The following is a 23,905-nucleotide window of genomic DNA, read 5'->3' on the forward strand; positions in this document are numbered from 1 at the left end:
TGCAAGCTACCCTAAACTAATGCAAGAAATATCGAATATAAACTATGAGCCACATGGACATTTGGAGGAAGATCCATGGAGCTTACAAGTCCTTGGCATGATGATATCTATGAATAGCATGTTAATTTCAAGTTCAGTTGAATGCCATCAATGAGGGTAAGAATAGTGTAGCAGTTATGACCCAGCACTTCCACCCCTGGGTGTATATCTGAAAGAAACAAAAACACTAATTTGAAAAGATACAAGTACCCCAGTGTTCATAACGGCATTATTTACAATAGCCAAGATATGGAAGCCACCTAAGTGTCCATCAACAAATGAATGGATATAGAAGATGTGTATATATACACAATGGAGAACTACTCAACCGTAGTAAAGAAGGAAATTTTGTTATTTGCACAAACATGGATGGACTTGGAGGGTATTATGCTAAGTGAAATAAGTCAGACAGAGAAAGACAAATAGTGTATGATATCACTAATATGTGGAATCTGAAAATACAGCAAACTAGTGAATATAACAAATACAAAAGAAACAGACTCATAGATACAGAGGACAAATCAGAGGTTAACAGTGTGGGGAGAGGGAAGGGGGAGAGGTAATATACGGAGAGGGAATTAAGAGGTACAAACGATTATGTGTAAAATAAGCTACAAGGATATATTGTATAAAACAAGGAATATAGCCAGTATTCTATAATGACTGAAAACGAAGTATAACCTTTAAAAATTGTGAATCACTATATTGTACACGTATAACATATAATATTTTACATCAACTACAGTTCAATTAAAACAATAGAATAGTGCAACAGCTTAAGGTCAGGGAAAAAAATGCCAGGACTAAGAAATTCTTCATCATTACCTCTTATTGACCCAAATTTTCTATATACTACCCCTGTTTTTATTACCTCTATTAGCAGAAAAGATTAGTGGTAAATATTAATACCAAGAAAAATTTGTAGTGAGCTTTTTTTTAAACATCTTTATTGGAGTATAATTGCTTTACACTGTTGCATTAGTTGCTGCTGTATAACAAAGTGAATCAGCTATACGTATACATATATCCCCATATCTCCTCCCTCTTGCGTCTCCCTCCCACCCTCCCTACCCCACCCCTCTAGGTGGTCACAAAGCACCGAGCTGATCTCCCTGTGCTATGCGGCTGCTTCCCTTTAGCTATCTATTTTACATTTGGTGGTGTATATATGTCAGTGCCACTCTCTCACTTTGTCCCAGCTTACCCTTCCCCCTCCCCATGTCCTCACGTCCATTCTCAACATATGTGTCTTTATTCCTGTCCTGCCCCTAGGTTTTCAGAACCATATATATATTTTTAGAGTCCATATATATGTGTTAGCATATGGTATTTGTTTTTCTCTTTCTGACTGACTTCACTCTGTATGACAGTCTCTCGGTCCATCCACCTCACTACAAACGACTCAATTTTGTTTCTTTTTATGGATGAGTAATATTCCATTGTATATATGTGCCACATCTTCTATATCGATTCATCTGTTGATGGACACTTAGGTTGCTTGCATGTCCTGGCTATTGTAAATAGTGCTGCAATGAACATTTTGGTACATGACTCTTTTTGAATTATGGTATTCTCAGGATATATGCCCAGTAGTGGGATTGCTGGGTCATGTGGTAGTTCTAGTTTCAGTTTTTTAAGGAACCTCCATACTGTTCTCCATAGTGGCTGTATCAATTTACATTCCCACCAACTCTGCAAGGGGGTTCCGTTTTCTCCACACCCTCTCCAGCATTTGTTGTTTCTAGATTTTTTGATGATGGCCATTCTGACTGGTGTGAGATACCTCACTGTAGTTTTGATTTGCATTTCTCTAATGATTAATGATGTTGAGCATTCTTTCATGTGTTTGTTGGCAATCTGTATATCTTCTTTGGAGAAATGTCTATTTAGGTCTTCTGCCCATTTTTGAATAGGGTTGTTTGTTTTCTTGATATTGAGCTGCATGAGCTGCTTGTGTTTTTGGAGATTAATCCTTTGCTGATACGTTTGCAAATATTTTCTCCCATTCTGAGGATTGTCTTTTCATCTTGTTTATGGTTTCCTTTGCTGTGAAAAAGTTTTAAAGTTTCATTAGGTCCCATTTGTTTATTTTTATTTACATTTCTCTAGGAGGTGGGTCAAAAAGGATCTTGCTGTGATTTATGTCATAGCGTTCTGCCTATGTTTTCCTCTAAGAGTTTTCATAGTTTCTGGCCTTACGTTTAGGTCTTTAATCCATTTTGAGTTTGTGTATGGTGTTAGGGAGTGTTCTAATTTCATTCTTTTTTTTTGCCGTACACGGGCCTCTCACTGTTGTGGCCTCTCCCGTTGTGGAGCACAGGCTCCGGACGCGCAGGCTCAGCGGCCATGGCTCACGGGCCCAGCTGCTCCGCAGCATGTGGGATATTCCCAGACCAGGGCACGAACCTGTGTCCCCTGCATCGGCAGGCGGACTCTCAACCACTGTGCCACCAGGGAAGCCCTGTATTTAATTTTTGATAGTTTGATTAATTTGTGTCTTGGTGTGGTTCTCCTTGGATTTATCCCACATGGGACTCTCTGTGCTTCCTGGACTTGATTGACTATTTCCTTTCCCATATTAGGGAATTTTTCAGTTATAATCTCTTCAAATATTTTCCCAGTCCCTTTCTTTTTCTCTTCTTCTTCTGGGATCCGTATAATTTGAATGTTGGTGCGTTTATTGTTGTTCCAGAGGTCTCTAGACTGTCCTCAATTCTTTTCATTCTTTGTTCTTTATTGTGCTTTGCAGTAGTTATTTCCAGTATTTTGTCTTCCAGGTCACTTATATGTTCTTCTGGCTCAGTTATTCTGCTATTGATTTCTTCTAGAGAAATTTTTTTAACATCTTTATTGGAGTATAATTGCTTTACAATGGTGTGTTAGTTTCTGCTTTATAACAAAGTGAATCAGCTATACGTATACATATATCCCCATATCCCCTCCCTCTTGCGTCTCCCTCCCACCCTCCCTATCCCACCCCTCTAGGTGGTCACAAAGCACCGAGCTGATCTCCCTGTGCTATGCGGCTGCTTCCCACTAGCTATCTATTTTACGTTTGGTAGTGTATATATGTCCATGCCACTCTCTTGCTTTGTCACAGCTTACCCTTCCCCCTCCCCATATCCTCAAGTCCATTCTCTAGTAGGTCTGTGTCTTTATTCCCGTCTTACCCTGGAGAATTTTTAATTTCATTTTTATGTTGTTCATCATTGTTTTTGTGCTCCTTAGTTCTTCTTGGTCCGTGTTAAATGTTTCTTGTATTTTCTCTATTCTATTTCCAAGATTTTGGGTCATCTTTACTGTCATTACTCTGAATTCTTTTTCAGGTAGACTGCCTATTTCCTCTTCATTTGTTAGGTCTGGTGGCTTTTTACCTTACTCCTTCATCTGCTGTGTGTTTCTCTGCCTTCTCATTTTGCTTAACTTACTGTGTTTGGGGTCTCCTTTTCACAGGCTGCAGGTTCGTAGTTCCCGTTGTTTTTGGTGTCTGCCCCCAGTGAGTAAAGTTGGTTCAGTGTTTTATGTAGGCTTTCTGGTTGAGGGGACTGGTGCCTGAGTTCTGATGGGTCGGGCTGGATCTTGTCTTTCTATTGGGCAGGGTGGTATCCGGTGGTGTGTTTTGGGGTGTCTCTGAACTTAGTATGATTTTAGGCAGCCTCTCTGCTAATGGGTGGGGTTGTGTTCCTGTCTTGCTGTTGTTTGGCATGGGGCGTCCCACAGTGGTGCTTGCTGACCGTTGGGTGGATCTGGATCATCGCGTTGAGACAGAGATCTCTGGGGGATCTCTTGCTGATTGATATTACATGAAGCCAGGAGGTCTCTGGTGGTGCAGTGTCCTGAACTCGGCTCTCCCACCTCAGAGGCTGAGGCCTGACACCCAGCCATAGCACCAAGACCCTGTCAGCCACATGGCTCAGAAGTAAAGGGAGAAAAATAAGAAAGAAAGAAAAAATAAAATAAAGTTATTAAAATAAAATTTAAAAAATATTATTAAAATAAAACAAGTAATAAAAAAATAAGAAGAGAACAACTAAACCAATACCAATTTATGTTTGAAACACTCAGTATCTGAGTCACCTTTATGCAAACAATTGCTTGTAGGAATGCTCAAAGAAAATGTAATTTTGGAGATAACTTATACTTCACTCCAACTCGCAAGAGTTTCATGTTATCTCTCCAGCGGCAACATTTTCTCTTGGGAAAATGACTCTCTTGGTAACTTTGTGTCTTTTCTAGTTTATGGCATTTTTCCACTGTGGAAAATCAGAACTCTTACTATTTTTATACCTTTAGATTGTTCTTTTCTAAAAACGTGCTGCTTAGAAGTTAACCCTTTGGCTTTAGGTAGAACTTCCAAATCTGGACAGGTGGCTGGGGGAGTTGCTCTCTCCTCTGTCATCACTTTATCTTCCTGCTCCAATTTGGAGATCAGACTGATCAGATTATCAATTTGATTTCCTGGTCACATAGAAAACCACAGATCACCGAGGACAGGTAGAACTTGAGGCTGTTTTCAAAACAAACTTGAGCTCCAGTGATGCTTTTCTTGTCGAGTTCTGCCTGCCGTGCGGGGTTTCGCCAGGACACCCCGATGAGAGTGGACCAGCTGCCCTGGGCGAGACTCCAGGCTCTGTAGTGAGCTTTTAAAGAAATTAAATAAATAGTGGTTATATTTTTATACCACATTTTCCAATGTATTTGATTTAAGCTAATATTAACATTTATTTATAAGCATTTCTTGAGCACACTGTGCATTTCGTGGAGTCCAAAGTCCTGGAAACATAAAACAGGAAAAAGGACATGTGAGTTTTTCAGCAGTTTAGTTTTCTAAAAAACTGAGTGTTTCATACTCAGGAAATTGGGATTGAATTTGTTAGTACATACTAGAATGTAAGTATGACTGTATTTGCACATGTCGACATCACTAAAAATAAGGATAATATGTGAGAGCGTTTTATTTTCCTGAAAAGGAATCTCCCAATGTTTGTGTAGTTCAAAGCTCGTTTTCTGTACCTCTTAGATTAGTTTAGGGAAGATTGCAACCATGATTTAAAGAAGCGGTGGATCAGTGTGCTGTTTCTTGAGAAAATACTGACTCTGGAAATGTGGCTTTTCCTATTTTTTTTAATATTATGGCATTTAGAACTATCTCCTTAATAGTTAATTTTCTTGTCCTCAAAAAAGTAGTTTACTATTCTACCTTTCAAAAATCATTCGGTTATTAAGTAACAGATGTGAGAATATTGTACCCTTCATCACGGAGATGTTTCTCTCATTTAAGCCCCTTTCCACTCCCACCTTGGGTGTATCGAAAGCAAACTTTCTCTCTTCAGAGAATTTTGTACGTGCTGTCTGCTGCATAGAGTAGTATAAATGTCTCATTTTTAAACTGTATTACTGCATTCATGTTTTCAGTAAGGTGTTTGAATGTATTGTATGATATGAGTGTGTGACATTTGAGGCTGTCACTGCTGGACCCAGGAGATTTGCTTGGATCAGACTAAGTCGTTAGGTGTGAGCATGTGTGTATATGTGGGGAAAGGTGAAAAAACAAAATGTTGCGTATTCGGAAATTTAACCCAGGTTTTGAAAGGTTTATCAGCAGATGCAGTTCATCTACGTGCCCTGAAATCACCATAAAGTCATCAAAAAGTAATAATTGATCATTTCATTAAATCAGCTCCTATTATGTGCTGGGACCTCTTAGTCCATTTTTCTTTTCTTCAATCTAACCTTAAATTGTTAAAGATGATCTGTGTGTTTATCGTCAACCTTTAGAGCATATCGTGACTATTTTTATTTATTTGGTCACATCAGTAGTTTAGCTTTTAATAAACTTTTATTATTTATCAGGTCTTCCCTAACTCCTGAGAACAGATGAGCACTAATATTTAACTGGTACCTGCTAATTCTGTGTGAGCTCCTGAAGGTAGAGTGGAGAGAACACAGGTTGTAGCGTTTGGCAGCTCCCGAATTCTGCCATTAGTCGTGTGACTTCATTAAGTCACTTAAATTTGCTTCTCTGTATCTAACTCCAAACTTCATGGAGCTGACCATATCCTTTGATATCAGTTCAGTGGACCCTTGTCCCCATGCGCTGTGATTTCCCAGGAGGTGACGTTCTCCAAGTCATTCTAGCTCCAGGTCCCCTGGTCTGAGGTTTTGTACCACTGGCACACTCCATCTCTGGTGCACCTCACGTCCTACAGATATTTTTTCCCCGTCTCACCACACGGATCCTGAGGTTGGACCTGACCCTTTTATTTTTTCCTCAAGTCACTTAAACACAGCATTTGTGTGTATAGTGCATTACAGTGAAGAGGTGGGGTAGCAGAAGACTTATGCCCCTAGCCATTCTGTCTGGGAAACTTACCAATGGTTCCCATTCTCTGCTAATGTATAGCTCTCTCTTGTTTTCTTTCTCTCCTCCTCACTTCCTGGGTGCTTCTTCTGTCTTCTCTCCTACCCATAAATGTCTATTTATTTCCTATGCAGAACAGTTTAAACCTGTTTTATTGTCTTCTTCCCATTCTTGCCCTCAAGTTCATCTCATCTTCCACTACCAAACCGCCAAGTGGCTGTTAGGCTTTTCTCTACAGGAAAGAAAATTTTTTTTTTTTTACATCATCTGCCCAACAGCATTAGTGAAAGTTAACAACCAGCATCTCCCAAGGAAGGCCATGTACTTTCCACTTCACCCAGCTGCTTCCATCTGATATGAAAACACTTTGTAACAACATATGAACCAAGATAAGAATAGAAGGTATCTTTAGCATCATCTCTGTAGGTTAAGTGGTATCTGCCCTCCTCTTTCAATTCCCCATGCAACGATCACCAGAATCCCTTTCCATTCACAGCTGCCAGAGCTGAAGTGTGCAGCGGCACAGGAGAAAGGTTCCGAATCTTCCGTGCTGAGAAAACTTACGCTGTGAAGGCAGGAAGGTGGTATTTTGAATTTGAGGCTGTCACTGCTGGAGACATGAGAGTTGGCTGGAGCAGACCAGGCTGTCAACCCGATCAGGAGCTTGGCTCGGATGAACGTGCCTTTGCTTTCGATGGCTTCAAGGTGAGTGTGCTTTGCTGGGCACCGGGCACTGGAGTTTGTAGGCTCCTGGTTTTGTAGGCTGCTGTGCACCAGGCATCCACACGCTGTGGGCTCCCACGCTGCCTGGCTTGATTTCCTCTGGTATTCCTTTTGGTGGTACAGTAATATTAGTACTTTCCTGAGCTCAACCTTGAGAAAATAGTTCCTAGGAAAACTTTTGTTCTTGTAGCCTCAAAACGTTTTCCCTCACCCTGTGAATAGTCAAGATTATTCAAAATTCACGAAGTAAAATATTGATTCTCTATCATATCAAAAAGATGAATCATCCTTGTCTATCAGAAATGTTTAAAATCCATATGCTAATTTAAAATATATTCATTTTGACAGAGGAATTCCATAGAAGGAATTTATCCTCAAGCAATAATTAATGATAGGTATAAACATTTAATAGACATAAGAATGCTATTTGTTGTTTGCAATCACCAAGAGTTTTCATTTTCAACATTATTGGTAATTTTTATGTTTTAAGTTTGGTGGAAGCTGGTCAGTTGCTTTTTTTTTTTTTTTTTTAAATTTGGCCAGGCCTTGTGGCTTGTGGGATCCTAGTTCCCCAACCAGGGATTGAACTGGGCCCATGGCAGTGAAAGTGCAGAGTCCAAACCACTGGACCGCCAGGGACTTTCCCTCAATTGCTTCTTTTATTGTTTATTTATACATTATATAAGTGTTTAATGATAATTTTAGCTGCATAACAACACCCAGCTCTACCCACCACCAGTCCCTCCCATCAGAAAACTTGTGCAAACATCTTAGATAGCCTCATCCACCAGAGGGCAGACAGCAGAAGCAAGAAGAACTACAGTCCTGCAGCCTGTGGAACAAAAACCACATTCACAGAAAGATAGACAAGATGGAAACGCAGTGGACTATGTAGTAGATGAAGGAACAAGATAAAACCCCAGAAAAACAACTAAATGAAGTGGAGATAGGCAACCTTCCAGAAAAATAATTCAGAATAATGATAGTGAAGATGATCCAGGACCTAGGAAAAAGAATAGAGGCAAAGATCGAGAAGATGCAAGAAATGTTTAACAAAGACCTAGAAGAATTAAAGAACAAACACCTAGAAGAATTAAAGAACAAACAGAGATGAACAATACAATAACTGAAATGAAAAATACCCTAGAAGGAAGCAGTAGCAGAAAAACTGAGACCGAAGAACGGATAAGCAACCTGGAAGACAGAATGGTGGAATTCACTGCCATGGAACAGAATAAAGAAAAAAGAATGAAAAGAAATGAAGACAGCCTAAGAGACCTTTGGGACAACATTAAACGCAACAACATTTGCATTATAGGGGTCCCAGAAGGAGAAGAGACAGAGAAAAAGACAAATATTTGAAGAGATTATAGTCAAAAACTTCCCTAACATGGAAGAGGAAATAGCCACCCAAGTCCAGGAAGCACAGAGAGTCCCATACAGGATAAACCCAAGGAGAAACATGCCAAGACACATAGTAATCAAATTGACAAAAATTAAAGACAAAGAAAAATTATTGAAGGAAACAAGGGAAAAACGACAAATAACATACAAGGGAACTCCCATAAGGTTAACAGCTGATTCCTCAGCAGAAACTCTACAAGCCAGAAGGGAGTGGCATGATATATTTAAAGTGATGGAATGGAAAAGCCTACAACCAAGATTACTCTACCCAGAAAGGATCTCATTCATATTCGATGGAGAAATCAAAAGCTTTACAGACAAGCAAAAGCTAAGAGAATTCAGCACCACTAAACCAGCTCTACAACAAATGCTAAAGGAACTTCTCTAAGTGGGAAACACAAGAGAAGAAAAGGACCTACAAAAACAAACCCATAACAATTAAGAAGATGGTAATAGGAACATACATATTGATAATTACCTTAAACATGAATGGATTAAGTTCTCTAACCAAAAGACACAGGCTCAGTGAATTGATACAAAAACAGGACCCATATATATGCTGTCTACAAGAGACCAACTTCAGACCTAGGGACACATACAAACTGAAAGGGAGGGTATGGAAAAAGATATTCCATGCAAATGGAAATCAAAAGAAAGCTGGAGTAGCAATACTCATATCGGATAAAATAGACTTTAAGATAAAGAATGTTACAAGAGACAAAGAAGGACACTACATAATAATCAAGGGATCAATCCAAGACTATATAACAATTTTAAATATATATGCACACAACATAGGAGCACCTCAATACATAAGGCAACTGCTAACAGCTATAAAAGAGGAAATCAACAGTCACACAATAATAGTGGGGGACTTTAACACCTCACTTACACCAATGGACAGATCTTACAAACAGAAAATTAATAAGGAAACACAAGCTTTATTGACACAATAGACCAGATAGACTTAATTGATATTTATAGGACATTCCATTCAAAAACAGCAGATTACACTTTCCTCTCTAGTGCACACGGAACATTCTGTAGGTTAGATCACATCTTGGGTCACAAATCAAGCCACAGTAAATTTAAGAAAATTGAAATCATATTAAGCATCTTTTCTGACCACAATGATATGAGATTAGAAATGAATTACAGGAGAAAAAAACGTAAAAAACACAAAGTACATGGAGGCTAAATAATATGTTACTAAATATCCAAGAGATCACTGAAGAAATTAAAGAGGAAATCAGAAAATACCTAGAGACAAATTACAGTGAAAAAACAATGATCCAAAACCTATGGGATGCAGCAAAAGCAGTTCTAAGAAGGAAGTTTATAGCAATATAAGCCTACCTCAAGAAACAAGAAAAATTTCAAATAAACAATCTAACCTTAACCTAAAGGAACTAGAGAAAGAAGGACAAACAAAATGCCAAGTTAGTAGAAGGAAAGAAATCATAAAGATCAGAGCAGAAATAAATGAAATAGAAACAAAGAAAACAATAGCAAAGATCAATAAAACTAAAAGCTGGTTCTTTGAGAAGATAAACAATATTGATAAACCATTATCCAGACTCATCAAGAAAAAGAGGGAGAGGACTCAAATCAATAAAATTAGAAATGAGAAAGAAGTTACAACATACACCGCAGAAATTCAAAGCATCCTAAGAGACTACTACAAGCAAACTCTATGCCAATAAAATAGACAACCTGGAAGAAATGGACAGATTCTTAGAAATGTATAACCTTCCAAGACTGAACCAGGAAGAAATAGAAAGTATGAAGAGACCAATCACAAGTACTGAAGTTGAAACTGTGATTTAAAATCTTCCAAGAAACAAACAAGCTCAGAACCAGATGGCTTCACAGGCGAATTCTATCAGACATTTAGGAAAGAGCTAACACCTGTCCTTCTCAAACTCTTCCAAAAAATTGCAGAGGAAGGAATACTCCCAAACTCATTTTGTGAGGTAACCACCCTGATACCAAAACCAGACAAAGATACTACAGAAAAAGAAATTACAGACCAATATCACTGATGAATATAGATGCAAAATTCCTCAACAAAATTCTAGCGCACAGAATCCAACAGCACACTAAAAGGATCATACACCTTGACCAAGTGAGATTTATCCCAGGGATGCAAGGATTCTTCAATATATGCAAATCAATTAATGTGATACACCATATTAACAAACTGAAGAATAAAACCCATATGATCATCTCAAGAGATGCAGAAAAAGCTTTTGACAAAATTCAACACCAATTCATGATAAAAACTCTCCAGAAAGTGGGCATAGAGGGAACCTACCTCAACATAGTAAAGGCCATATATGACAAACCCACAGCAAACATCATTCTCAATGGTGAAAAACTGAAAGCAATTCCACTAAGATCAGGAACAAGATGAGGATGTCCAGTCTGGCCACTATTAGTCAACATAGTTTTGCAAGTCCTAGCCACGGCAATCAGAGAAGAAAAAGAAATAAAAGGAATACAAATTGGAAAAGAAGAAGTAAAACTGTCACTGTTTGCAGATGACATGATACTATACATAGAGAATCCTAAAGATTCCACCAGAAATCTACTAAAGCTAATCAATGAATTTGGGAAAGCAGCAGGATACAAAATTAATGCCCAGAAATCTCTTGCATTCCTATACACTAATGATGAAAAATCTGAAAGTGAAATTAAGGAAACATTACCATTTACCACTGCAACAAAAAGAATAAAATACCTAGGAATAAACCTACCTAGGGAAACAAAAACCTGTATGCAGAAAACTATAAGACACTGATGAAAGAAATTAAAGATGATACCAACAGATGGAGAGATATTCCATGTTCTTGGATTGGAAGAATCAATATTGTGAAAATGACTCTACTACCCAAAGCAATCTACAGTTTCAATGCAATCCCTATCAAATTACCAATGGCATTTTTTACAGAACTAGAACAAAAAATTTAAAAATTTGTTTGGAGACACAAAAGACCCCAAATAGCCAAAGCAGTCTTGAGGGGAAAAAATGGAGCTGGAGGAATCAGACTCTCTGACTTCAGACTATACTATAAAGCTACAGTAATCAAGACAGTATGGTACTGGCACAAAAACAGAAATATAGATCAATGGAACAGGTTAGAAAGCCCAGAGGTAAACCCTTGCACCTATGGTCCACTAATCTATGACAAAGGAGGCAAGGATATACAATGGAGAAAAGACAGTCTCTTCAGTAGGTGGTGCTGGGAAAACCAGATGGCTACATATAAAAGAATGAAATTAGAACACTTCCTAACACCATACACAAAAATAAACTCAGAATGGATTAGAGACCTAAATGTAAGACCGGACACTAGAAAACTCTTAGAGGAAAGCGTAGAAGAAAAGTCTTTGATGTAAATCACAGCAAGATCTTTTTTGATCCACCTCCTACAGTAATGGAAATAAAAACAAAAATAAACAAATGGGACCTAATGAAACGTCAAAGCTTTTGCACAGCAAAGGAAACCGTAAACAAGACGAAAAGACAACCCTCAGAATGGGAGAAAATATTTGCAAACGAATCAGTGAACAAAGGATTAATTTCCAAAATATATAAACAGCTCATGCAGCTCAATATTAAAAAAACAACCCAATCAAAAACTAGACAGAAGACCTAAATAGACATTTCTCCAAAGAAGACATACAGATGGCCAAGAAGCACATGAAAAGCTGCTCAACATCACTCATTATTAGAGAAATGCAAATTAAAACTACAATGAGGTATCACCTCACATCAGTTAGAATGGGCATCATCAGAAAATGTACAAACAACAAATGCTGGAGAGGGTGTGGAGAAAAGGGAACCCTCTTGCAGTGTTGGTGGGAATGTGAATTGATACAGCCACTATGAAGAACAGTATGGAGGTTCCTTAAAAAACTAATTATTACCATATGACCCAGCAATCCCACTACTGGGCATATACCCAGAGAAAACCATCATTCCAAATGACACATGCACCCCAATGTTCATTGCAGCACTGTTTACAATAGCCAGGTCATGGAAGCAACCTAAATGCCCATCGACAGATGAATGGATAAAGAAGATGTGGCACATATATACAATGGAATATTACTCAGCCATAGAAAGGAAAGAAATTGGGTCATTTGTAGAGACGTGGGTGGATTTAGAGACTGTCATACAGAGTGAAGTAAGTCAGAAAGAGAAAAACAAATATCGTATATTAACGCATATATGTGGACCTAGAAAAATGGTACAGATGAACCCGTTTTCAGGGCAGAAATAGAGACACAGATGTAGGGAACAAACGTATGGACACCAGGGCGGGTACACAGCGGGAGGTGGTGGTGGTGTGTTGAATTGGGAGATTGGGATTGACATATATACACTAATATGTATAAAATGGATGAGTAATAAGAACCTGTATATAAAAATAAATAAAATCAAATTCAAAAATTATAAAAAAGAAACACATTAGTAGGAATATCAAGACAAAAACTTTAAAAATAATAAAAAAATAAAGTATATGTATATATGACACAGCCATAATAGAATAATAATAGTCTTTTTGGGGGGATGAAATTATTGACATTTTATTTTTTTATCCTATTTTTATTTCCTAATTTTCTTCAGTGAATTTGTATTCCTTTTGAAGGAAAAAAGTATTTTCTAGTTAAAAAAAGAAAATTAGAATAAATAAGCAATCATGAAGAGATTTGATGCCTGGGTACCCAGGTGTGTGTGTGGGAAAGCATTTCTAGGCTATAAATCAGTGTTGAGGCTTCTAGGCCAACTGACCCACTGTGTTCTGAAATATTACAATTCTTGAATCCTGTTTTTTATTTCAGATGGAAAATTTTAACACCTTTTGATACCTAATTTAGTTAAAATTTTAAAAAAGTACAATGTGTTATGCTTTAGAAGAATCAAATCATTGCTTTGCATTGGTGACTACATCCCGTTATATGTCAGTTCACAGTGAAGGTGATACTTTAGGGAAAAATTTAAAGATTTATCTGACACAATATTGAATATAACTAATTTTGTATCTGTAAATCAGTGGAACATACTTACAGATTAAAAAGTGACATTTATCCTATGTTTCACAGGTATTTATGAGATTTCATGTGTATTATATAAGGCAGTGTTGACATATATATTCAGTTTTTGGCTTACTATTTCAGTAAATATCTTGAGAATATATTTGTTTGATTTGAACCTTTTTGGATTTTAGTATGTACTGAAATGCTTCTAGATTTCTATTTTGCTGAAGTGCGAGTGCCTTTGCTTCCAAGGAATGGGATTTTATTTTGAAATAGATGAAAACTAGAATGTCATTTTCTCTGATCAGTTCCCAGTTGAGTCTCTGCTCGTACTTCTCTGTATTTGGGGGAGTAGACAAAAGCAACCCATATCCTGGGAAGCATTCATTGTAGTGAGAAAAATAAATTTCTAAAGAGACAGTTTTTCTTTTAATAGAAAAGATGTGGGGTTCGATTTTTTAAATATTAGACTCTGGAAATCATGAAATAGCATTTGGGTTTTTCTCAACATTCAATAACATACAATGTTAGTATCAGGGGTTCAGCATCCCCGGGCACCCCAACATTGCTTTGTGCATTTCTGTAGACAGATGTGCTGACTATACTCCTTCCTCCCGCTGCGCTAATACAAAGGCTACTGTGTGAGCCGATTAGGGGTGGGTGGGTGCTGTTCTGCTGGCTTTCTCTGTGACAATGACTCTTCTGTCCCTAGGCCCAGCGGTGGCACCAGGGCAGTGAGCACTATGGGCGCTCTTGGCAAGCAGGCGATGTTGTGGGGTGTATGGTTGACATGACAGAACATACCATGATGTTCACACTGAACGGCGAAATCCTTCTGGATGATTCGGGTTCAGAATTGGCTTTCAAGGACTTTGATGTTGGTGATGGTAAGTGTACTGCATCTCGTGTCGTTTTCAGGTTTCGGGCACAGTAAAGCTCTTTGTTCTGATGCCTCTTGACCAGCCATCTTGGTTTGAGGGTAAGCCAGCAGATGAGTTGCAGCTGTAGATCACAGGGTTGCCATGTGGCTTATTTGGTTCAATACCCTTGAAATTACTTTAGCAGAAACTCTCTCTCTGCTACTTAGCTAGGATTCCCATAAGGCAGAAATGCCTTTTATGAGTGTGAATAAGAAAAGAAATGGCAGGCAAAAGGACGGTTTTCCACAAATATTAAATATTCGTTTAGAACTTCCCTGTTTAATCAACTGCTTATGGCTTCTATGTGTTCATTCATTTCAAAAAAAAAAAATGTAATGAGAACCTACCAAGTATCAGGCCTTCTGCTGGATGCTGAGATGACAAAGCTGTCCTATCTTTATGCAGATGATAGAATACCAGGGGAAGTTCTCACTTGTATAATTTCTATTCAGTGAATAAGTTCTAAAATAAAGAAATGCAGAAAGTTCTATGGAAGCACAATGCAGGGAAAAAATACCTCTGTCTGTGGGGCTCTGAGATGACCTTGAACAGGGTTGTAAGAAAAGGACAAAAGCCCTTTATGAAGCAAATGAGAAGGTAGGTGTTCTTTAGAGCTGTACTCCCAGTAGACTGGCCACGTGGGGTTACTTGAATTTACATTAATTTAAGTGAAATAGATTAAAAAATTGAGTTTCTTAGTGGCACTTGCTACATTTCAAGTGCTCAGTAGGGTCCTATGGCTAATGGTGCCCTATTTGACAGCAGAGATAGAGAACATTTACATCATCACTGAAAGTGGTAATCTAGAGCATATAAACAAGATAATATCTAACAAAATATTTTATAAATATCTCATTTCAAAATGAGCAAACAGTTCTTTTCAAAATGGCTTTGAATATATCCTATTACTTGAATATATATATAGTCTTGGATTTTAAGATATACCCCAATAAATACTTTTAATACTCTGTAAACTTGTTGCCAATCTTCAAAAAGTTAGCCAGCTCATTATTTGCATTAAGTTCTATAGTTATTCATTCAACAAGCTTTTGAGCAGGTATGACCATCATTTCTCAAACACAGGTTTGTGAAAATAATAGGAATTTTGCATTTTTATAACTTAATTTCTATTTTGCGTACCTGTATCGCTGGGTGGCGGGTGAAACTGATGCTGAGAACGCAGCCTCTGTGTACCGGTGCCAAATCAAATCTCAGAGCAGAGTTTTGGGGTGAAGTAGAAAAGAATAGCTTTAGTGCTTTGCCAGGCAAAGGGGGACACAGTGGGCTCCTGCCCTCGAAAACTGTGTGCCCCAACCCGGGAGGATTTGGTGAGGAGTTTTATAGCATTGGTTCAAGGACGGGGTTGCTGATAAGATTAGGGTGTGTGCAGGGCCTGCAGTCCTTTAATCTGGTCTGAGGTAATCTGATGATTTTCTGTGGTTCCTTTAATCTGACCTGAGGTGGTCTTCTTGAAGAGCTTCTCTGGTTCCTTTAATCTGGAATGAAGAATGCTGACATCTTCCATTTGTTGAGGGTTTAGTTCTATAAAGAGTTTAAAGATATTGTTATATGTATCCCTTGAGGCAGAGCCAGGACCCTGCCTCAGGGCTGCACTATTGTTACTGGGCTGTTCCTCCCTTGTTTCTGCATCCCCTCCCTTCCCTGATTAGCAACTGTTCAAATCTGCCCTTTGGAACTCAAGGAAGGTTGTGGAGGCTGGAGTCTGTTCCCTACAAACAAGAAACGGAAGACACAGAAGGGCTTTTGGCCCCAGGAGCCCCAAGGGTCCTGCTCGGTTTCAAAACTGGCCCTCTAACCTTCCATCACCTATCTCCCCTCCTGTAGTATTGCTTTTAGCAGTGTCAGCATATCACAGGGAAGGTGGGAGAAGGACTTTTTTCTATGTTATCTGTCTATACTGTCCACTACTATGGATATGACCTGAGATTTTTTTTAATTGGTTGTTATTTTAAAATGCTTGCATGTGATACGTTTCTTCTCATGAAGTTAAATTCTTGAAATGCCTATGTGAGTTTTACTTGTTTGATTTATATGACGTAGATTCACAGAATGATGTTAGAATTATAAACAATGCAGAATGCCCGTTCATACTATTTAAGCACATAATGTTCGTGCTACAGCCCTGTCACAGAGACCAGTTACCATTGTAGTGATGAGCTAACTAGGCTCTGAGGTGAGTCTGAGTGGCGCAGTCATACAAACAACTTTGTTTTTTGACTTTACACGTCACGTAATTTTGAAAATTTTAAAAATGACTTGAAACTTATCCTGATAACTCAGTTATCGAGTTAATACAGCATTCTGATGAACTGTCTGAAAATTTTATGGTCCATCAGTTGGATTATTGTTGGATGTGTTGGGATGTATCCTTTTGGTCTCTGAGGCAGATGATAAATTTTATTTAGCCATGACCATTAACTATTAATTTTTTAGGGGTTAATCATAATTCCACATTTTCTGCCATAAGAAGGACTACAGAGTTTATCCATGCCTGTGACTTCCAAACGCTTTTTGGGAGTGGAATTTTTCCTATTCCTCCCTATTAACTTTACATAGCTTCTTAAAAAATACAGTGGAACTGCTCTGGGTAAAACTACAGTGTGAGGCCCTGAGTTGAGCTCCCTAACTCACCCACCACCACTGAAAGTGAGCCCTGGGGATATCTATGACTCAAAGGAGCATGTTCGAGAAACCATTCATTTAGGAATATACTGTTGTTGCTGAAGTACTAAAGAGGTTTCATAAGTGCTCTATTTTCAAATTGTTCTTATACCTAGCTTGTCTTTATGTCTGTGCCATGCTTGATTTGGTATTTTTTTAACATCTTCATAATTTCCTTTTGTTGCTGCAGAGGTAGCTCAGTCATAAGTAAAGCAATCGAAAGAACTGTGTGGTAAGACGGATAGAAAATTTTCTCTATATAAAATATATACATATGCATGCACGCACACTCTGCAGATCCTATCTGATCAGCTTGGTAGACAACATGGCTAAACATATTTTGATGTCTCTGCCTTTTGTACAGCTCACACAACTGAAATGATGTCTTGACCAGTATAAGTTGTTTCTAGATAACATCAAAAGGAAAAGCACAAAAATCTTTGAAAGACTGATGGGGTCATCCAGTTAAATCCAGGTCGAGATACAGCCGTACAGTTAGTTCCGGCGAGGATCTGGTTATTCCATAAAGATGCAGGCAGGGCTCTTCTAAAAAGCTACAGATCTCTTTCCCGTATAGGGACTGCACTTTCCCTCAGTGACCACAGACTTGACCTTAAAGCTCATATGTGAACTGGACAAAGAGAAAATTGCTGAGATACACTGGTCTCTGGTAGGAGAACAAGCTCTGCTAGCCTCTCATCTCCCCTCAAAGGACCAGAACTTACATGGTCGAGATCAAGAGCATTGTGTAGTGCTGGAGTGGAGTTCTCAGACTTTAAAAGCTATTTCGTCTATGTGGCAGGTTCTCTTTTAGGATTCTCCCTTCTGTTTGATTTTTTAAAAAAAATCTCTTCAGAATATCTCTAAGTAAAACAAACAAATTAATTGAATCTTCATTTTTCAAAGAGTCCTCTGGCTGTAATGTCAACAAAGGAATAGTGCTGACAAGTGCAGATGCCGTCCCTGGTAAGGTTTTCTGTGAATTTTTCCTCATCTCTTCCTACCATTGTACTGACAAACATTCAGGATCGAGAACGGGGAGAGCCCAAGGAAAGAGCTGGCAGTACCCTCTGTTGTAGGCAGAATTTTAAGACTGCAACCTCTAGGAGTCCTGATCCCTGGTGGACATGACATGTATAACCCTCTCTTCTTGAGTGTGGGCAGAATCTGAGTATGACGGGGTATAGCTCTCATGATTAGGTTACTAACCAGTTGACTTTGAGTTAATCAAGTGGAGATTAACCATATGGGCCTGACCTAATCAGGTGAAGCTCTTAAAAGAGATTGGTTCCTTCTTGAAGTCCCAGAGATCCAAAGTGTGAGATAAAATCTTCTCCTGGACTGGAAGGAACAAACTGTTGTGGTGTGAGAGGGCCACATGGTGGAAATCTGAGAACAGCCCCTGGTTGATAGCTGGCGAGAAAAAGGAGACCTCGGTCCTACAACCACAAAGAACTGAATTCATTTAACAACCAAGGAGCTGCAAAGAGGATTCCGAGCCTCAGGTGAGAACACAGTCCAGCCAGTACCTTGATTTCATTCTCCGCTAAGCAGAGAACCCCAGTCATGCCATACCTGGACTTCTGACCTATAGAACTAGGAGATAATAAATGGGCATTATTTTAAACTGATAAGTTTGTGGTAGTTTGTTCAACAGCAATGGAAAACAAATAAATTGACCAATACATTTTTAGTTTCAACTGAATCTGCAGACTAGCAAAACTATCAAAGGGTATCCTTAGTGCCTGTCTACTCAGAAAGGTAGAGAAGAGGAATTAATGCTTGCGAACTGGTCTACCTCAAGCATTTCTCTTCATCAGGAATCTTTAGATGTATTCCCCCAGTCCATACACAGTTAACTAATCAGGAGTTAATTTTATCACAAATCAAGTTGCCCGTAACATAGAAGATACTCTAACTTTTACCCACAGAGACCTGTTAGCCAATTGAGATATGATGCCCTATAGCAAGAACCTGAAAGGGGTTCTTCTCATTCATCCAGAGTCTAGTTCATCTTATCAAAGCCAGAGATTATTCCATATCAAATTTGAGACTAAAGCTTTTTTTTAAATGATAATTTTTATATGGAGCATGCCTTGATATACTTCCTTGGGAGCCCAGTGGAGATGATTCTTACCATGTTAGGTGGGGGACAAGAACAGGGCTAGTAGAGAATAAATATATTTTTGTATATTTTACCACATTGTTCTTTTGATTGCTTTACTAGCCAATATATTTATGTCTAAGCTGACGTTCTCTGTAGCAATAAGAAGAAATGATGAAGGTGGTAAAAATCCTAAATCAAGCATGGCACAGATATAAAGACAGGTAGATGTGAGAGGAATTTAAATATAGAGCATTTATAAACTCTTTTAGTACTTTAGTTTATTCTTGTGCTACAAAGGCTCTAGTCCTAAATTGATTTTCAAACTTGTAATAGACAAGAAAAAGAAATTGGAAATGTTAAGAATTGGAATAAGAGGAAAAGCAATCTATAATTATTTGCAGATAATTTAATCACTTGCAGAGAAAACCCTATAGAACCTACAGACATTACTAGGAATAACTGGAGCATTTAGCAAGGTAGCATTTCTATACTAACAGAAAACCTAGAAAACTAAATTAAATAGAAGATACCATTTACAGTCACGTCAGGTGTTTTCAGTAATCACTAGTTATCACTTTAACAGAAGGTGTACAATACTTTTACAGAGACAATCACTGAACTTTATTGAGAGGTAAACTTCACTATGAAATTTATCATATATACTGATCTTTGACAAGCATAACAAAAATGCATAGTGAGGATAGTGTCATCTCTTTCATAACTGGCATTGGGATAATAGGATATTCATATGCAAAGAATGAAATTGGACCCTTATCTAATTTTGAACCACACAGAAAATGTTTTTGTGACTGTGCACAACATGATTTTGGACTATACACAAAAATCAACTCAAAATGGATTAAAAACTTAAACATTAGACTTGAAACTGTAAAACCCGAAGAAGAAAATATAGGGGAGAAGCTATTTGACGATGACCTTGGCAGTGATTTTTTCAACCACAAGAAAAGTCAACGGAAGGAAAAATGGACACGTGGAATTAAACTAAAACCTTTCTGCACAACAAAGGAAACCATGAACACAACGAAAAGGCAACCTATGGCATGGGAGAAAATATTTGCAAATCATATATCTCATAAAGGGTAATCCAAAATATATAAGGAACCCCTGCAACTCTGTAGCACAAACCAAAACCAAAACCAAACAAACAAAAAACAAACAACCCATTTTAAAAATGGTCAAAGAAACTGAACAGATATGTAAAGTGCTCTCCATCACTAATCACCGGGGAAGGGCAAGTCAGAAACACGAGATATCATCTCACACCTGTAAGAACATTTCTAGTCAAAAAAACCTGAAGGTAACAAATGTTGGTGAGGGTGTGGAGAAAAGGGAACCCTGGTGCACTGTTGGTGGGAATGTAACTTGGTGCAGCCACTGTGGAAACCAGTAGGGAGGTTCCTCAAAAAATTAAAACTATAACTACCATATGCTCCAGCAAAACCACTTCTGACTATAGATCTGAAGGAATAGAAATTAGGATCTCAAGGAGAGCTCTGCACTCCCATGTTCATTGCAGGATTACTCACAATAGCCAAGATATGGAAACAACCTAAGTGTCTGTGGATAGATGAATGAATAAAGAAAATATCTGTGGTATTTTGCTATGGCAACCCGAGGAAACTAATACACGACCCCTCTGCGCTTATACCCCATACTCACCTAGAACCATTTTCAATTTACTCTTATGTAAGAGCTTAGTGTTACCAGTAAGTTGAAGAACTAATCATATCCTTTATTTAAAGCAAGGCAGAGAGTCATTTAACATCTTGCCAGATGGTGAAAGAATAGTTATTTTGTCTGGAGGTTACCTGTGTTTTACAGAGTAGGCGCTGGGATGTATCTTGCGTTGTGTAAATGTCTCATTACACTGGAGGTTTTTCAAGCTTGTCAGCTCTTCTGCAAGTAAAGATGATCTCAGGGCCCTCGGGTTCTACACCCGTAATGATTATGATCAAATCCAGAAAGGATGCTTTTGATTCTGTATCTGCCACTTGAAAGGACAGTGAGCAAAACTGAATTCCTGGTGCTGAGACTGCATGGACTTCCTTTCCTTGGCAGAAAACCAGAAGAATATTTTTGTAATTGAAATAGCTGCATAGCTTTAGGCAGAAAAGACCTCTAAGGAAAAAGAGAGGGATAACTTTCCATTATTGATTTTATTTTGCTGCCTTTAAAAAAAGAAAGAAAAAACCAGAATATAGAACCGTCAGTCTCTACTTACAATACAATATTCTTTTTACCCTCAGTTGAAATATGCACTATTTGGCAGACGTGTATGGCTCATCCAGAAGAGTAGCTGTCAACACGGTGTGAAATCAGGTGGGGTCTGTACTGTCCCAAATACCTACCTTCCTGGCTCCATCATATAACAGCTGTCCATTCTGTCACTAGTGACATTCTGTACAACTTGCTGTTGGTACAGACCTGGGACCCAGGTTTGTATCAGACCCGGGACCCAGGTTTGTATCAGACCCGGGAAAGTAACGTTATTGGGAATCGCCCTAATTAAAAATAAACTATTGTTGAAGGAAGGAAGAAGTTAGGATTATGACTCACTGCAGTGGAGCAATTCAAACAGTCAGGGAATTGGGTTGGGACACTACATATTTTGAGTGAAGATAAAGACAGTTACAAAGCGGTAGACAAATTCTAAAGAGTAGGAAGATGATGGAAACCAGCATAATCAGTCTCATAGTTTTCTCTGGAATCAGAAAGGGAAGCTGTCCTAGAAACACTCTGGGTATTTGCAGGAATGAAACTTAAATATGTACTACATTCATGGAATACTTCAAGCAGTGAGGAGATTTTTCATATTTAGTGTTAAATTTCAGATTATTATTATTTAATATATAGCTTTTGAGCTTATGTGTGTGTAATCTAAACAACATGTTGTTTGGGGAAATTCATTGTGAAATGATTGGGGAATTCAGTGAAATTCAAACTGCTTAGCCTAAACTGATCCGTTAATTGACAGTTAAATTTTATACATTGATGAACAGAGGAAATTTGTACCTTACAGACCATTTTGAGAATGAATAAAGTTTGTAGGCGGTTAATGAGGTAATTTGTGTATATACTAGCCTATCCGCAAATTGGCAGTTTTGCATATAGTGAATGAATGTTTCAGGTACTAGGGGTAATACAGATGTACAACACCAATGGCTTATTTACAACACCAATGGCTTATTACTTATGAATGCTATAGAGCCAAACAGCAAGATTTAATGTTTAAATTATACTGAAAAGATTAAGGAATCAGAATAAAGGATGTCAGAACCCTGTGTATATTAAGCGTTCTTTTTTCTGGATTTGGACTGATGGAGAGAATGTGATGGCTTTAAAATGATATTCAAGGTCAAACATAAAAGTTCTACTGCTTTGCTTATCTGAAATAAACCAAGAGCCAGGAAGAAAGTTTGGGAATGTCCCTATTGTGCCAGCATTGATGTTACAGAGTCCATGCACTAAACATGCATTTCCATCATGGAAAGTTCTCTAAGACCTCACTTAGCATAATTCCTTAATTCATTTTCGAAGCCAACATGAAACAGAAGCAACAAATATCATGTCTGAAGTCCTGGGTTCTAGACCGTATTCTGAAAATCATTCTTCCCATATGATCTTGGGCAGATGGCCAGCCCCTCTGTTTTCATATCCTTAAAATAAAAAACACTAATTGGAAATGGTCTTTTCATGCCCCTTGCAAGTCTAAAGAGCCCAGAAATCTAAGGCAAGTGTGTTTTGTTTTTGTTTTTCCCTCCTTCTCTGCATTCTTGATTCAACTTTTAGCATCCCATTTAACTAGCTGTAGGACCTTCGACAAGATGATTTAACATCTTAGTTGTTTCCTCATCTTGAAAAGTGGGGTTAATATTTAATAATAAGTGGGAGGTCTTCTCTGGCAGTCCAGTGGTCAAGACTCCGTGCTTCCGCCACAAGGGGCATGGGTTCAATCCCTGATGGGGGAACTAAGATCCTGCATGCCGCACAATGTGGCCAAATTAAAAAAAAAAGCATAATAATAATAATGAATGGGAAAGTGCTTATATATTATCTGGCACCTAGTACGCCACCAGTAAATGTTACCCTTCCTTCTGATCAAATTACTCAAATTTACATGTTAGTATAATATCGGCCATTTTTGTCTGCTCTGGGCCATTTGGTTTGGCTTATAAATGTTGATTCCTAGCTGTAGTTTAGAAAATTTGAAATCTGAAATCGTATATTCTTAGGAAAAGCTGGTATGCTTGTGATCTGCCTTATCTTCTTTTCACGCCGGCCTCTCAGCGCCACATCCTGTGACTGCCAGTTCTTTTTGTTGGACTTGCATGCTCCCAGCACACCCCTCTCTGCCCAGGAGCGAAGAGTCTTCTCAACAGAGAAAGTGAAAATTTGCTGTAGCCATCTGTCTTTTGTTGGAGGAAGCAGTTTAACCATAAGCTGTAGCTGCTGTTTTAACAGATTTACAAACAGCTAGGGCGGGTCTGGCACAGGCCCAAGTAACCAATTGGACTCCTGTGTCCTAATTTAAGACCCACTGCCAGGAAGAAAACTTCCCTTAGATACATCAGACTTTGTTATTTGCAGGGTGTCAGTTAAGGCATT

General features: G+C 38.3%; 1 protein-coding gene across 2 annotated transcripts in view; it reads left to right on the top strand.

Moving 5' to 3' along the window:
* The window catches only part of RYR2 (ryanodine receptor 2), a gene marked incomplete at its 5' end in the record, with an annotated part of 721,806 nt that overhangs the window by 448,753 nt on the left and 249,148 nt on the right, over window positions 1-23,905 (top strand). For both annotated transcript variants that reach the window (XM_082674159.1, XM_082674158.1), the window contains 2 exons: window positions 6,897-7,105; window positions 14,283-14,457. In XM_082674159.1, coding sequence (XP_082530285.1) covers window positions 6,897-7,105; window positions 14,283-14,457 — 384 coding nt within the window. The remainder of the gene's footprint in view (window positions 1-6,896; window positions 7,106-14,282; window positions 14,458-23,905) is intronic.

The sequence above is a fragment of the Grampus griseus genome (genome assembly GCF_964374135.1).
Source record: "Grampus griseus genome assembly, chromosome: 16".
Classification (NCBI taxonomy): Eukaryota; Metazoa; Chordata; class Mammalia; order Artiodactyla; family Delphinidae; genus Grampus; species Grampus griseus.